At 51.1% G+C, this 16,995-nt stretch overlaps 1 protein-coding gene across 1 annotated transcript in view; it reads right to left on the reverse strand.

Moving 5' to 3' along the window:
- The window catches only part of LOC144108686 (alpha-scruin-like), a 33,714-nt gene extending 16,939 nt beyond the window's left edge, over positions 1-16,775 (reverse strand). Inside the window, exons 1-8 of the mRNA XM_077641859.1 lie at positions 16,665-16,775; positions 16,585-16,610; positions 15,085-15,227; positions 14,247-14,366; positions 12,959-13,145; positions 3,449-3,643; positions 2,899-3,110; positions 1,609-1,793 (exon numbers count right to left, since the gene is read on the reverse strand). Coding sequence (XP_077497985.1) covers positions 1,609-1,793; positions 2,899-3,110; positions 3,449-3,643; positions 12,959-13,145; positions 14,247-14,366; positions 15,085-15,227; positions 16,585-16,610; positions 16,665-16,775 — 1,179 coding nt within the window. The remainder of the gene's footprint in view (positions 1-1,608; positions 1,794-2,898; positions 3,111-3,448; positions 3,644-12,958; positions 13,146-14,246; positions 14,367-15,084; positions 15,228-16,584; positions 16,611-16,664) is intronic.
- Between the last annotated feature and the right edge of the window lie 220 nt (positions 16,776-16,995).

Raw genomic sequence — 16,995 nt, forward strand, 5'->3', positions numbered from 1 at the left:
TGAACATAGAGAGCGCCAGGGACCATTATTTCAAGCGATCCGATCGTTTCCCCCGCTCTGTGCAGAGCGTGGCAAGAATTTGCACAAGAGCAATACTTTCTCGCAGTTCACAATATCAAGTGTGTCGTCTAAATTGTAAGTGAACTTCCTGATCTAAATTTAATAGCCTCCAAAACATGTCGTTCATGATAACGAGAAACTTCATGGAATTGTCACGGTACATTCCGAGCAACTCATCCCGAACGATTTCTTTAGCGCCATTCAGCCTAGCTTTTGTTCTTTACTGCAACACTCATCGCTCCTCCCTTTTGCTTCGACTTGCCCATCTGAGACCATCAGCTGATATCCCAGCACCCCCGTAGACGAAGTGGCCTAAAGCGGCTGCGGTGCGGAAGCATGGCTGCTTTAGAGGCGGCTGCGCGCGTGCTTATGAGAAAGAGCGCGTTGCTCCCACAAAGTCCGGCCGTGTTGAGAGAGCACAGGCGTGGGCATGCTCGAGCAGCAATGGTCAAGGCAGTTTTCTGCCGTGTATTTTTCTTTGCTGAAAGCATTGGGACGTCACCTTGCGGGTGCTCGCCTAAGTTCATCCATGGGTGGAGTGACCGCACCTTGCAGTCAGAAAACCACTACCAAGGCTGTATCTCTGTTGGAAACTAACTAAATGAGCCAGATTTACGCGTTCCATACGTGGGCGCTGTGGCAGGTGTAACATGGCTGTGTTGTCCTAACGTGACCAGGTGTTCTATCCGTATCTGCTGGGTGTGCTTATTCCTTACTCTCACAAGGTAGCTCAGGTTCGTTTAATTCACTACGTGATAGATATTAATTATTAGGTCAAGTGCAAGCAAAAACACTGCTGAAGCAGAACAGCCTCCTGCAACTCTACTCCAATTTTATCTTCGGACAACATGGCTGTCTTCTTTTTGTCTCCGTGTTTTTTTGCCATAATAATAATAATAATAATAATAATAATTGGTTTTTTGGGGGAAAGGAAATGGCGCAGTATCTGTCTCATATATCGTTGGACAACTGAACAGCGCCGTAAGGGAAGGGTGAAGGAGGGAGTGAAAGAAGAAAGGGAGAAGTAGGTGCCGTAGTGGAGGGCTCCGGAATAATTTCGACCACCTGGGGATCTTTAACGTGCACTGACATCGCACAGCACACGGGCGCCTTAGCGTTTTTCCTCCATAAAAACGCAGCCGCCGCGGTCGGGTTCGAACCCGGCAACTCCGGATCAGTAGTCGAGCGCCCTAACCACTGAGCCACCGCGGCTGGGCTTTGCCATTTGCATTCAGCTTTTTTGGGACGACCTGTAGCATATATGTACGTCATATCTGCTGGCTTTTTTTTTAAATCTACTGTTATATGAGCCGTGGCTACCGCACTTCTCTGTCGGCGGTTTCTCCGATGAACAGCTAAAGGGAACTGCACGAAGTACTCTCGTCTGGGACATGGTACCTGGTAGAAGAGCGTCCCACTATGTTAGCATGGAGGTGAAGGCGCGAGTGACCACTGATAATCAGGAACGCTTGTTTCGATCGATCGTTGCAGTAGTAGCGGCGTGGAGCAAGACGTGACGCCGATGAGGCGCCCCGTGGCCGGACTCACCCATATACCAGAAAGGCGCAGCCAATCCAAGCGATCCGCGGGCGTCACGACGGTGGCCGAGCCCGCCAAGGCCCTCGGCAGAGGTTCACACTGCATGAAACTGCGACGGGCGCGGTCGAAAACGATCACATCGTCGAGTGGGCGGTTGCTCTCGTCTTGGCCCCCAACCAGGTACACTTCGTATCCTGCGCGTGGTGTCCAGCGTTTCCGTTTACACTCTCAGCCGTGGATATAAGAAGCTCACGACAGTTAATAAGAAGAACCATAAGAACACACAGGGAGAAAAAAATATGTTGAGTATACCTACGAGGCTGTCCTGACCCCGTGTATCTGCGTAAGCGATGCCTTCTACAGCTCTTACGAGTGGAACAGTGTGGCTCTCGATCACCTTAACAATGTCGCGCTCAGTTGTGCTGCACGACAAAAAACGCGTCACAGAAGGCGATGTTCCTGAGCTGCTTGGGAACGGTTCCACCCGATAATCGAAATCCGTGGAAAGACTCCCAAATGAGAGTCAGTAACAGCAAGTATTGCTCTAAAATTAGCAGTACAATGTTGCTCCTTTCACGGAGTTGGTGCGAGAAGATTCACCCCTGGAGGTCTTCAGTTTTTAGCGGTGCAAACGCCATGTCAGCTATCAGATATTAAGCTTAATTGAATTCTTTTTAAGTATGATGCTGCGTCCATAAAGCCTAGCCATTTCGGCACCCTCTCCGCTTGCGATGTATCTTATGAAGCGGGGACCACCTAATAAAGGAGATTAATGCGGGTAAGTGTAACCGGCAAGCGGCCTGCAGTCTGTTCATTTTGTCTTGCGTAGTTTTTATCTAACATTTAGGTATTTTAATTAGCATTTACCATTTTTAGTTAACATTTAGGTATCTGATAATACAAATTATTTAGATTGGAGCTTTTTACCTGTTTATAAAAGCGTGACGAAAAAGCAGTTTTAATACTGTCGAATTAAGAATGGAACCTTCAGCGCGCACCTAACCGGGCGGACAGCGGCAAACCTGATTGTTTCCGCTCCGGATGCGTTTCGTTAGCTGCAGAGTATCATCGAGATTGGTGTGATGGGGATACACTAAACACAGGTGAGCTATAAGCGCACGTTGTGAGAAATACCGGACCGAGCAGGCCACTAAATCGTGAGCGGTTCCTTCGAATCAAGCGCTCTAGCGTTTCAGCTTGGGTCATGCGACACTTTCGACCGTACTAAGGCAGAAAGGGTTATCAGCAGCACTCTGGTGGCGGAATGTGCTTGTCAGCGGCTGCCACTAGCCCACTCACCTGTCTTTGCCACGCGAACAGAGTGCCTGGGCGATGGCATGTCAGATCGTGGCTCCATGGTGGACGAGGCCAGGCGGAGCACGTCGATGCGCGTGGTGCACTCCACCTTGGGCTTTAGCTCCACGACGCCCCCTACTAGCCAAAGGTCGCGCTGTACGGGCACGGCTGAGGAAAAGGCCCTCTTCTCAGGCATCGCTGGTAGCTCGGCCCAGCTGCAAACACGGGGGGTCTGCCTTTATTGAGCGCAGAGGAGCGCCCGTCTGCCGCCGATTCTCTAATGCAGTTCGCATAGAGGCAATAGAAAAAAGAAACGAACGATCATGCACTCACAAAGTTTTCTTTGAACTGAGGCTGAAAGGCCCCAGTGGGGCGCCCTTTTCTGCAAGCGTGGGGGGTTCGTGCGCTGAATTTTGCGCATTTTATTTTACTTGACGAGTTACCCCCGCCCTCTCCCCTCTTTCCCCCACACACAGGCACATGCATTGAAAACTAAATACAACCGGGAAAAATTCGTCGTCAGACCGTTCTGTGGCGTACAGTGCGCACTTACAAGTCTCTGCTCGGGTCGAACATGTAGATTGAGGCCTGGAGGGCGTCCCCGTCAGGACCGCAGGATACGCCGCCGATGATGTAGACTCGTGTGTCGATTGTGGCGGCAGCCATCCCCATGAGAGCCATCGGCATTGGGTGGATGAGCGACCACTGGTTCGCATTGAAGAAGTAAACTTCAGCGCTGCTGAGCATCCTGCAGAAAGACCGTCGCGTCGATCTGACCACGCCGTAAGGTAAGCAGCCGGCCGCTACTCAGGCACGAGAACTCTCTCTTGCAAGGAGCACCACTGGACAGCGAAGAAACTCCGCTGTTCTTCCTTGAGCTATCCCGTTGACGTACACTTTACTATTCTGGATTGACTTATTTGTTACCAAAACATCAAAGCTTGTAATGTTTTGCAATGAACACATAACTTTAATGACTAGCAACCGCGTCTCCTTTTTATCTCAAAATACTGATACATAAGTCGTATTCATGAGACTTCTTTATCGCGCAGATCGCTGTACTACTTTCATGGTCTTACTTTGGCATGTATCTAATTGTGCAGAGTGCCAGTGGCGGCTTTCGAAGGCTATGTATAATTAAGAAGACAAATACTCGTAATGATTTATTGCTTTCGCACAAAGACGCTTATACGCTGGCATTTACATTAGAGTTAAGGCCAGCTTGTCTTTTTCCACCCTCCCTCCGTGATATGCCAATCATAGATTACTAACGCATTCACCATTAACTCTCATCTCCAGCAGTTCCAAATCCTGGTCTCTGAATGCGTACAGGCAGGCGGTGACCAGCACTGGAGATATCGTGTCTTCCTGCCAGACTTCCTTCCTTATTGGAATTTGATTGCTGTTTTCATGGAGGACGTCAGTGGGTGTGCAGCCGTTATAGATATTTTAACAAAGCTTATAGTGGGGCAAGAATGTGCACAACTTTTGGAACGAATATTAGCGCAAAAAGACAAACACGAAAAGGCAGAGAAAGAACACCCGTCCTTCTTGTCTCTCCGCCTTTTCGTGTGTTTCGTTTCTGCGCTATTATTTCTTCCAGCCGTTATATCTTCAAGCATTTTTACATCAGGCTGTCATACACCTTCATTCCGTAATACCACCATAACTGCTGAGGTCAAGACTGAGCCGAGTGGTTTCTCGTTACCAAAATTTCTAGAATTTACTTGAATGGAAAAGTCTATGTTTTCACAATATAAACAAAAAGCAAAAGAATGTTCTGTTCTGGTCTTCAAATATCCAAAAAAATATTTAATTCGCGTTGACCTTGTTACTCCCCAATAAGTAGCATAATCGAAGATAATTTACTGTGAATACCATACGTCTCTGGAACCGTGAAAAGCGCACTAGTTATACGCAAGCGATGACTTGTGCGCTGAACTTCAGGGGAGCGTACGATATTGGCGCAGAGAGAAGCATTGGCACCTAAAAGAATTATACAGAGCTCTTCAATGAAAATGCCCTTTCTTTATTAGTAGCACAGTCTCGAAGAATTTGATTTTCTTTGCTCCAGGTTGTCGCATGCTTTAATGTTTTCCATCAAGCGATTGGCTGCTGTGCAAATATTAGCAGATCGTCATTAATAATCCCATACAGACCTGTACAGAGATAGCTTACATGTCTCGGAAATTTTATTACCGTTTCATTATTTGCAAAACTTCGCACAATACGAAAGGCTGCCAAGAGGCGGGATATCTGAGCGATGCATATTTGTACATGCAAAAATATTTCGTCTAGCACCAGATTCACCAATCAGCGTTTATTTTCCAGTCTAATGCAACGTGGGATCCGCATGACAGCAAGAGTTGCGCGTTCTTGCAGAGCGTCATTCAGTCTTGTTTCTTTGCGAGCGTCTGATGAAGCGGACGAACGCCTAAAGCCTGGCCTACATGCAACATTTTTCGCACAAACGCGCCGCGAGCGAACCCTCATGCGGCCCTGCCGCCACACCTGCACCGTCACGGATGCAAGAAGCGGCCGCGATAAACGACCGTGACAGTGCAAACTCGGCGGGACGGCCTTGTGGGTTTGGCCCGTGGCACGTTTCCCCGTGCAAAAATATAATGTGGTTTAGCTCAGCTAATGCAGGATATGCAAAGCGAGAGATACTGGTGTTGACAATGTTCTAGACGGCGATGGCATTGAGGAAATGAAGGGCGCATAACTGGCTCTCTAGATACGCGGACGCCTCATGCGTGCTTTGATACATGTGGCGGTGGTGAGAGAGAGATGTGGCCTGAATGCATTAGCGCTCACAGGTTTGTGGCTGACATGCGGCACTGCAGCTGTAGCTAGGCCGCAGCGTTCATTTTATGATCAATCTCTCGCGATCAAACATTAACTGCATGCCACCTCCCAGGGTGGCAGGGGGGGCGCGCTGCCTATTCAGTGTGCGGAACGCAATCAAAGCAGGCTTTTGCAGTTGGACACAAACGCCACGCCACGTACAAAAAAGCGAGATTGAGTTGAGGTTGAGGTGTTGAATGCTACCGGTGGGGTTAGCCTTGCTTTATCTGCCGGCAATTGCTCCACCGCAGCGTCCCTTCAATATTAACAATGCCGCATCTACCCCGCTAAGCGCACAGTCTCTTATAATAGCACACATTCTCTCCTACAGTCACCATCTATGCACACAATCAATCCACACAGTTCACATCACAGTCCACTCCAGGAGTCACCATCTATGCACATATTCAGTCACAGTAGAACATAGGGCATTGTAGTGCCACACTCCATGCACAAATGCACTCACAGTATAAAGTAGTCCACTCCGGAAGACACCATCTACGCACACATTCAATCACAGTAGGCCATAGTCCGTTCCTGCTGTCACCATTTAAAAACAAGATCCGTGTTCTGCAGAAACGTTAAAAGAATGTGTGCAGCCTCCCTTCTGCATGTCTGGTTTCCACTCGGGCAGACAATGTCCTGCACTGTGCTGTGACGGGTTTCTGTCTTCTTGAAGGAAGCGAACATCACATGCATTTTCGCGTTGTACTCTGGGTAGTACATAAAATAATGTTCGATATCCCTGCACACACCACATAAAGAGCAGAGCGGAGACGATGCTATGCCGGTCTCATGCATCCTTGCAGGAGTGCGAGCAGAGGCCGTGCGAATTCGATGTAGAAGGGTTGCCTGAGGTCTTCTCAGTCCCATGGTCACACATGGCTTGTGGGACGCGCTCCACAGGGTACTGAAGTGATCGAGCACCGTTTTCCTGCAGAGACTTTTCCCATCTTGAGGTACTTTTTTTGATGGAATCCTTGAGAGAGCTTTATGGGCGAGACTGTCTGCCACCTCATTACCGTTGACTCCTATGTGAGAGGGCACCCACTGGAAATGTAGAGTAAAGCCTCTGCTGTGCAGATTCTGCACCAAGCGCAGAGAGCTTAGAGACAAGGCGTCAGTAGGAAATCCGCACTCTAACCTCTGAAGGGCAGATTTTGAATCAGTTAGGATGACAACAGGTTGAACCGGACAAGACCCTAACTTCCATAAAGCCGCCTCAATAGCAACACTTTAAGCCGTTGTGGAGGATACGACAGCAGTACAGCGTACGGACCCCTTACAGTCCAAAGAAGGAATGTAAAAAGCCGCTGCGCTAGCTTGTTTGACCTTGTCCACAGAACCATCCGTGAAAATTTGAAGATGGCAGGCATACTCTGTTTCCAAGTATTCCAGTACAAGCGAACGCGTTGCTGCCAAAGGAGAGCTGCGCTTTGCACTCACATGGGGAATTGTGACCTTACAGTCGAGGGTCGGAAAAGACCAGGGGGGTTTCAACCGTTTCCTTTGCCTTCGGACATTAATGCCTAAAGAACTAAGAGTATTGAGTGCCAAGTAAGCCTTCGACTCATATCTCTTGCAGAGCCGCTGGGGAAAGGATCGCCCAGCTCCCGTCTCTCCTAAGCGGTGAAGATGCATTAATAGTCTCTGAGAAGCGATAAGGCTAAGAGGTTTCGATAGGGACTCATGAAGTACTGCCTTATTCGCAGCCGCCTGGGGAACTCCAATGGATCTTCTTAGGCCCTTTCTGTGGACAACTTCGAGACGCTCAAGTTGTGATGCCGAGGGGGAAATTAAAGGTAATTGATATATTATCCGGCTGACCACCAGCGCTTCATGAAATTTGACCATTGAAGAAGGATGGTTTCCCCATTGCTCACGTGCAATTCTACGGATCACATTGAGACGAGAAGATACAGATGAAACAATCGCGTCTACAGCTTTTTGCCACTGTAGACGGGAGTCAATAATGACGCCCAGGAAACGCGCGTGGTTGAATTGACGGATGCAAGAGTGGCCGAGGTCTATCTTCAACCGCGCTTGACGTCTTACTACACCTGGAAACAGAATAAAGCCGGATTTGTCCACTGACAGAAACAACCCCACCCCTTGAAGGTAAGCTTGTGCCGAAAGTATAGCCTGTCGAGCTATCAGGGCTAATCGCTTGTGTTGGTAGCCAGTAATCCAAATACAGATGTCGTCAGCATAAAGTGACATACGCACTTGCCTGCAACTTTTTTTTCAACGAATCGGGTAGGCCAGCCATTACGGCGTTAAAGAGCGTGGGGGAAAGAACACTTCCTTGAGGCACACCTCGTGATAGAACCCTTTCGGTGCTTAACGTACTCCCTAACCGTACACGAACCGCGCGATTACTTATATACTTGTAAATGAATCTTAACATATGGCCCTGTATGTCCATGCCTTGCAAACTGTTTAGAATTGAGCTCTGAAGCACGCTGTCGTAAGCTTTCGCAACATCAAGAAAAATGGCTAAGGTGGAAAGGCCGAAAGCTCTCTGGTGTTCAATGTGACTGATCAAGTCTAAGACGCTATCTTGGGCACTAAGACCTCGGCGGAATCCTGTCATACATGATGGCAGTGCCTTGCTGTCCTCAAGCCACCATGATAAGCGTTGAGGTCTCTACTCACCCGCGGAGCTGGTTGTGCGCCTTTCCTTTCTTGAAAATGAACGGTCTTTGCAAAGTTGTCAACGCCAATGAACTCTATGAACGCCGACGGCTCAATTGTTTTGTTGGTTTTTGAGGAAAGGGAATGGCACAGTAACCGTCTCACAAATCTCGACGGACACACGAACCGCGCAGTAAAGGAAGGGATGCAAGGAGGGAGGGAAAGAAGAATGAAAACTGAAACTTGAAAGTTGTATTTTGAGGAAAGGCACTTCGCTGTGCAGCGACGGAACACCTGTGGCTCGGAGCTACTAGTGGAGCATGTGCAGTAGTGACTAGGGAGCGAGAGAGAGAGAGAGAAGGACGGAGTCGGCGGCGGCCACCTCTGCCGTGCGTGACGTCACTCGTGCTCCCACATACGCCGGCTCGCGCGAAGCGCGGTGTTCACTAAGATAGTGAAGCTTTTCGCTTCAAAACGCTCCATGCCGACCAGGTCCATGCTGGCTGAAAAGGTGCAAGACAGCTGGAAAAAGTGCCTCATGGCTTTTATTCTTTGCAGTTGTCACAGGCTAGTCTTGTGGCCGAATACAGGCTTTCGCACGCTCTGAATTTGCAGTGCACGCTGTAGACGTTTTACAGCGCCGTGCCATGGGGCTGCCATCTTTGATCATGTGAGACCGCCGCCATTACATGCCTCTTGACTGCTCGGCGTGCTGCTGCTGCTGCTGCTGCTGCTGCTGCTGCTGCTGCTGCTGCTGCTGCTGCTGCTGCTGCTGCTTGCTGGTGGTGGTGGTGGTGGTGGTGGTGGTGGTGGTGGTGGTGGTGGACGTCTCGAGCGATTTTGACAACGTCCACGGCGCACCAATTTTCACGGTGCTTGAGGAAGCCGGCGTGAGCGGTCGCCTTTCGCGATACGTTCCCGGCTTCCTGAGCGAGCGCACCATGCGCGTACGAGTCGGAGGGAAGTTCTCCGAGCCTTGCCCAGTGGAACTGGGTGTGCCGCAGGGCTCTGTCTTATCCCCGTTTTTGTTTAACGCGGCCATGTCGGTGGTGCCGGCCTGCCTCCCCACGAGCGGCCGACACCATGTGTACATGCTCATATACGCGGACGACATTGCTCTGTGGTGCCGGTGGCCACCGGGCGAGGCGCTCTGCGTGCGGGAGTGCTTTCAGGGAGCATTGAAAGCAACTGACGCCTGCTTGCACGGCCTAGGTCTGTCGCTGAGCGCGGACAAATCGGTAGCCATGGCTTGCCTTTCGCGTTTGCGCGCGCGCCTTGCGCCACTGCCACTGGACGGGACTCCGATTCTTTTGCGTAAATCGGTGCGGTACCTTGGCCTGGACATCGACTGGCGCCTTTCTTTCCCCCCCGCGGCGACCAAGGCCTGTTTGCAGATAAAGGGGACCACCGCCGCCGTGCACAAGCTCACCGCTCGAGGCCAGGGCATCTCCCAGCAAGCCGCGCTGCGACTGTACAACACCGCAGCATTGGGGCCGGCACTGTACTCGTTTCCGCTCGTCTCGGTGCGCAAACTGTACTGGAGGAAACTGGAGCTCCAGCACCGCAAGTTCCTGCGCGTGTGCCTCGGCCTGCCGAAGAACTCCCAGTGCGCCGCAACACTGGCCGAGGCAGGAGCGGGGCCGTTCCAGTCAGTCCAGCTCCAAGCAGCGCGCAGGGCGCTACATCACATCGACCGGCTATATCGCGGACCGGATGGCGGTTCGCTCCTGCAGCGGATGCGCATGCACCCACGCTCACGAATGACTACGGCGCTGCTGGAATACAAGCGCCTAACAGAAGCCGCCACTGTCCCCCCCCCCCCCCGCCCCTCCCCCCCCCTACGGCTCCTGTCCTCCCTGGCCTGCTGCCTCGGAGATACAGAGAAATCGTCGGCATCGCGGGAAAGCGGAGCAAACCCTTCTGCGCAGTGCAGCATGTGACCAGAGCCGTCATACACGAGGAGCTCCAGGACAATCTCCTCGTGTACACCGACGGCTCAGTTGCCCGCGATAGCCGCTCCCTCGCAGCGGCGGCTACCATCCCTGCCCTGCGACTGTACAGCCAGCAACACGCAACATTCCTGGGCTCCTCCACCACGGCGGAGCTGATGGCGATCCAGCTGGGATTTGTCCTGCTGCTCTCCATCGTCCCTCCGCTATCCAGGAGTGCTCCGCAGTGCGACTCCCGCACCGCTCTCACCCGCCGCAGTGAAACGGCCGTGGTACCCCACTAGTGCGCGATATTTCCGCAAGCATCGAGTGCTTAGCGCAGAAAAGATGCGATGCGTGCACAGTGGGTGCCCAGCCACTGCGGCATCGTCGGCAACGAGGAGGCCGACGAACTCGCGACCGCCGCACATCAACTACCTGCCAGCGATGTACCCCTTGCGGTGGAGGGCGTGGGTGCGGTCATGCAGGACTGTCTCCGAAAGCAGCACCCCGACCCACGCATCGCCGGAAGTGAGCGCATCGCCAGCATCAACGGCTGCCGCGCTCTTTCGCGGTCGCAACGCGAAATTATCCTCCGCGCGCGCGTCGGCTGCGTGTGGCCTGGGGAACGACGGGTGCGTCGCGGACTCGCGACGAGTGATGTGTGTGATGGATGCGGTGCAGTCACTGCAGCACCTGCTCCTTCGCTGTGCCGCGTTCTCTGACGCTCGTCGCGATATGCTCGCGGCCTAAAGAGCGCTGGGCGTACTTCCAGACTCGCTCATGACACCATTGTGGCCGCAGGGCAGTGCGCGCACCCGTGAGCGAACTACTGTGAGCCTCTGTGCATTTTTCGAACAGACCGGCTTGACGTCCCGTCTGTTTTGCCCCAGGTAGTGACGCGCAGTGACCGAACGTTCCGCGTGCACTACCTTGGACGTAAAAAAGCTGGGCACCCCACCCCAGCTGTTGTGTGCAAAGTGTTGTGCGCACGTGTTTTTATCTTTATTTTTCCACCTTGACTGTACACGCGCACAACCTGGACAACTTTATTGTAACTCTGTAAATAGTGTATATATGACCACTCCCCATGTCCTTTCTTCCGGTCCCCTCACCTCTTTCATTTTACTTCTTCCTACTGCCTTCTATCCTTTATTTCCGCTGCCCCAGCTCAGGTAAACGCCGCCACAGTGTTGGCAGATGCCGGGGTTAGCAAAAATCTTGTAACTTCTTTTTTTATTATTTTTTATCAATAAACACTTACTACTACTACTACTCACGTCGCACAGCCAGCCAACGGATGGATCGACTGATGAATGTCTTTGCATCCGCAGAAGGCTTTGCTGAATTTTGTTTATTGATATTATCTAAAACGTCATGGTTTAATGCTCCCGCGGCATCGCAGCTCGTTGCAGTATTGCGTACATACATGTAGACACCGCTCTATAAAACGCTCACATGCACATCGAAAGCATTTGTTTGGAACCTGTTAACGTTGTTTAGAAAACCAAAAATATTTTCTACTGGTTTGTTAAAGACAGATAGGCGACAAAATTAAATAAACACACAAATTTAAATATCATGGTAGCAGTGCCATGCATCAAGCAGCCTTCATGAGCTGGCGTGCAATCACTTCGAAGGATTCCGCGATATAATTTTTATAACACGCGCACGGCTACGCGTTCACACAACACGAAGTTCATAATTACGTCAGCCTGATTCACATGAAATTTTGGTACGCTTCACGCTCGATATGCGGGCATGAAAAGTCTCGAGGTCTCGTCAATAGTAAGCAATCAGCGTCACTCTGAGCGCTGGCCTGCGGAGTCACCTTTCGTGACTGTCTCGCAGGAAGAAGTGACACCCACCCTGGAGCACTGCAGCCGGAACGCAAAAGCTTCATAGCGAATATGGTCCATGAAAAGCACTATGCTTGTAGCGAAGTTCAAGAGTAGCGCCAAGACGCCGCACAATACAGACGGTAAGCTCTGTTGGTTCGCGCGGCTGTGCATTCAGCGATATACAGTAGTGGCATGTAGGAGACTAAAGTCGTCCTTCTTTTCCGTATCTAATTCGGAGTCGGGCATTGCTGTTACTATAATTACCGCAAACCTTAACTTGCGATCAATGGGGTCTCGCTACACACGCAGGCGCAACTGCGCAGCAGCTGAAAGCAGGAAGTGACGGCTTCGGTGGCAGCACAGATTGTTCACGCGGCAATGTTGTGCACTTGCCCCTAGCAGATTTTCCATGATCGTAATCGTTCTTTCTTTATTGTCTGTCTAGCGTTGGCGAACGTGTTTGTCGCGTTCGCCTTTTCGGAAAGGATGCGTGGCGAACAGCCGCGAAAAGGGGCAGTGCTTCCTTGTGCAGTTCGGTTTCGTGAATCTCGAAAAACAATCCAATCCAGCACCTTTAACTCTCCGTCGCAAGTCTTGCAGTCGACAATAGAGCACGTATTTCCTCTGTCCTTCCCCTTCTTCGCATAAAGAACACTGCGGCAGCCACCCGCGATATTTCCATTACTGTGTCGAGGCGTACACGCAGGCGACTTACGAGGCCCGTAATGGCGCCGTGTTCCGAGCGCGTCTGTGGCGCCATTTGGTCTCAAGCGGAAGAACTGCGCACTGTAAACGTCCTGTAAGTGAGCTCACCGGCCGGTGCGATCGATACCGCCGAAGACCATCATGCGGTCATGCCAGCCGACGGCAGCGTGGAAAGCGCGTTCACGGTTCATTGCGGGTAGCTCGATCCACCTCTTCCTTCTGCTACTGAATAAAAAAGCCTTGTTCGATGGCTGCATATAGCCACTGGTCGTCACGCAGAGAGGGTCCAGGCCGCCTGCGCAGATGGCACGGTTGCATTCAAGCATGCGCATATACAGCCTATGACGAGTCAGAGGATCGGAAGTATAGGCCGCGTAACTTCAAGCACAAGCCGCAGTGCATGCGATGCGCGCTTAACTTGGAGCGAGTGTTGGCTAAGCTGTTAAGCAGGGTGCCTCGATGCCGGCTCGTATCTAGGCACCCTATGCTGTTGCTTATATGAAGACCGAGGCAAGGAAACAAAAAGCAGAAAGACCCTGCGGAAACCTGCCTAGTCTAGCACCACGGTTCATCGTGTGCGACCACCCTGCTGCTCCGAGTGTATGTGACGATATATGTGTCTCGTAGACACAAAAATGATAATAATAACGATAAAATCAAACGGACTATAGATAGAGAACAGGACCGACTGTGCATACGACTATCCATGGGACGAACATCAAAGGTACTGGTCTTCGGGTCGCGCTTCTAACTTGTGTTGTTTTTATATTTACGGCGTATCAGCAGCTAGGGCTAACAAGCGCTAAGTAGAGGCTTAGGAATGTCAGTTTATAACAGTGCTCAAAGAATTTATTTAACACCTCTCCTTCTTCTACGAACCCCAAAACCATTAAGCATCTACAACTGCATTTTCTATTAAAATCAAGATAGTGTTAAACAGAATGTTATGGACGTAATACTACACGAAATATCTTGCGTCGTTCTTTTGTTTACATGAAAATATGGTGTAGTTTACTCTGGGCTCGTCGCCGCAAGCTTAACATAGATGTTTATTTTGTTTGTTGAGTACAAATCTTTTGGGTCAGGCGTGCGTAACGTACACGTTGGAAGCTCTTCCAGCCTAACATGGACGCTCGAAAAGAAAAGTAACTCTGTTCGCATTCAAATACACAATCAACTTTGACTACTCCACACAGCTTGAAAATTGCTATGTGGATCATCCTCTGCAGAGGAGAGGCCTTAAAGTGCCTCCATCACTCACTAATGCCTGGATACCAATTCATGACGGAGCACATTTCCTTTTATGAAGTTTGTAGCCGTGTGGAACACTGCGTCGCGCCTGGTAGAGCCGACGTTAAACGCTGTTTTTGTAGCGGGCGGTTTACACTGCACTCACCGGCCACCATGACGTCGTTGTTGCGCACGATGACGGCCGTGTGGTAGCACCTCGGCTCAGGAATGAAGCCGTAGGACCTCCAGCGATCGTTGCCCGGGTCATAGGACAGCACGGCGGCTCCTGCACGCACCGCGTGCGCGCTGGAATAAGCTTCCTTTTTCCTCCATCATTTCTATGCGCACTTAACACCGAAAGCTTCGACCTGAAGGTCTTCTTGCAGCGTGCGAGCCAAGGCTAAAACACGCTCTGTGATTGTGGGAGGCAGGTGCGAGGACCCCGCGAAACAATTACCAGACCACGGGCTTTTCCGACGGCCCAGGATAATACGTCGAAACTATATGGAACAGAGTGTGCGAAATGAAGCCCAATTTGGGCGTGAACTCTAACCTGTCCGTTCTCGTCTCCTAGAAATCCTTTCCCTGTCCCTTCATTTCCGCCGGCCGCAGCTCTGGGGCTTAAGGTACGTGATAGCAGTTCCCGGGGCCGGCAAAATCTTTTCCTTCTTTTTTTCTTTTTTAATAACCAGTTCTACAACAACTATTACTACTACTTTAAAATGCAGGGATTATATAGAACGGAGAAAGAAACGGAAACGAGTAATACCTCCACGGAGTTAATGTTAGTACATGTAACGCACACCGATTGGCTGCGTATAGCGATAAAGAAAGATGTGTTACACTGCGTTTTCCCTGTGTAAGCATTAAACTGCGAACCAACATAATGATGGCAGAATCATGACTCCCAAGCGAACGAAGCTGCGTTGACAGTTCACGCGTGCATATCGACGCAAGCTGTGGCCAACTCTACGCCCGCGTGTTCCGACTCAAAGGCGGCTTACCATCAGCATAATCGTCTGGTTGGGTAGGTGATATGCCACCGATGAGCATCAGGTTGTGACAAGGCCCTTTGGTGGTCAGTTGAAGAGGGGTCGCTAGGTCGCCGTAAAACGAATCATGGAAAAAGGAACCCAGGATTTCGTTCCTGGGCACAAGAGAAATAGAAGAAAAAGTTAAAATAAAATGTAACGTACGTTCATTGTCACCACCTGCTGTTTTCTTCAGTGCGATCGTTTTTGATGCCCACACACTACTCACACACGTTTTTTTTTATGTCAGACTGAAAACGCTGCTAGGCTATAGAAACGCCGCTATGCTTTACCGCTAAGCTATGGTGTGAGAGCTTGAATTTTGACAAGCACCCAATCATTGCTTTTCGTCGCGTTTGGAAGCCGCGTGTTATTACTGCAGTTTATTGCTCCCATCCAACAATGACGGACCATGGCAGCTGAATTCGAGCTGCCTATTATCTTGGTCTGTCTGTCTGTCTGTCTGTCTGTCTGTCTGTCTGTCTGTCTGTCTGTCTGTCTGTCTGTCTGTCTGTCTGTCTGTCTGTCTGTCTGTCTGTCTGTCTGTCTGTCTGTCTGTCTGTCTGTCTGTCTGTCTGTCTGTCTGTCTGTCTGTCTGTCTGTCTGTCTGTCTGTCTGTCTGTCTGTCTGTCTGTCTGTCTGTCTGTCTGTCTGTCCGTCCGTCCGTCCGTCCGTCCGTCCGTCCGTCCGTCCGTCCGTCCGTCCGTCCGTCCGTCCGTCCGTCCGTCCGTCCGTCCGTCCGTCCGTCCGTCCGTCCGTCCGTCCGTCCGTCCGTCCGTCCGTCCGTCCGTCCGTCCGTCCGTCCGTCCGTCCGTCCGTCCGTCCCGTCCGTCCGTCGTCCGTCCGTCTGTCTGTCCTGTCTGTCTGTCTGTGTCTGTCTGTCTGTCTGTCTGTCTGTCTGTCTGTCTGTCTGTCTGTCTGTCTGTCTGTCTGTCTGTCCGTCCGTCCGTCCGTCTGTCTGTCTGTCTGTCTGTCTGTCTGTCTGTCTGTCTGTCTGTCTGTCTGTCTGTCTGTTGCCAGGAAGAAAGAAAAGGAAAGTGCACAGGCCTGCCCACTGGCTCAAGCCGAGCCACAATCGCTACCACGTGCAGATAGTAGGAGAGTTGAAAGATTGAGTTCTCGACACATCTCGGTGCGCCAGCCGTTAGAAAGCTGCAGAGGCACACATGCGTAACACATGCGTAACACGCATATACAGAGCGCAACGTTTAAAGCGATATCGATATCGTGATTTTCTGCGCATGCACGTGTACACGGATGTGAGGCATCTCGAACAGCGCCCAGTCGAACTTCGCTCAACGGACAGAAGGCGCACAAGACAAACGACCGCGGGGGGGGGGGGGGGGGGGGGTCAAGGGTGCTGACCAGCACGGTTATGAGTGGGACATTTCAGCGTCTGCATAGAAGCAGAAACGCCTTTGGTCCTTGCAGCGCAGCTCGCCTTTCTGCATTTTTGTGACATATATTTCTCACCAAACTATAGGCAAAACTTTGGTGGCCTATTGACAGAAAACAGAGAACAAATAGACTGCCTTGCGATAAATTTTACTCACCGCTCGTCGACTGTTCTCGGGGTCATAGGCGGCAAAATCTTGCACAGAGGACTCCAGTAGTCCGGGTCGCTTTGCTGACTCGCCGCCAGGCAGTTTAGCGAACTGGGGCATGCGCGCGACTCCGTTTTTGTTTGCCCGCGAGCGGTGTTTGGCAACTGCATAGCGTTCAATCGCGAAGCGCTTCGCAGCCGAGATGCGGCAGACAGCAGATGCGCGGGGTCAGCCGAGCTTATAAATTGGTCACCGCTGCCGTCGTGAGCGCTGGAAATCCATTTTTTTCGTTGTGGACGAATATTTCCTATATCACGTTCTCCCAAGAGAGGCCACGAGC

The sequence above is a fragment of the Amblyomma americanum genome, chromosome 10, assembly GCF_052857255.1.
Source record: "Amblyomma americanum isolate KBUSLIRL-KWMA chromosome 10, ASM5285725v1, whole genome shotgun sequence".
Lineage (NCBI taxonomy): Eukaryota > Metazoa > Arthropoda > Arachnida > Ixodida > Ixodidae > Amblyomma > Amblyomma americanum.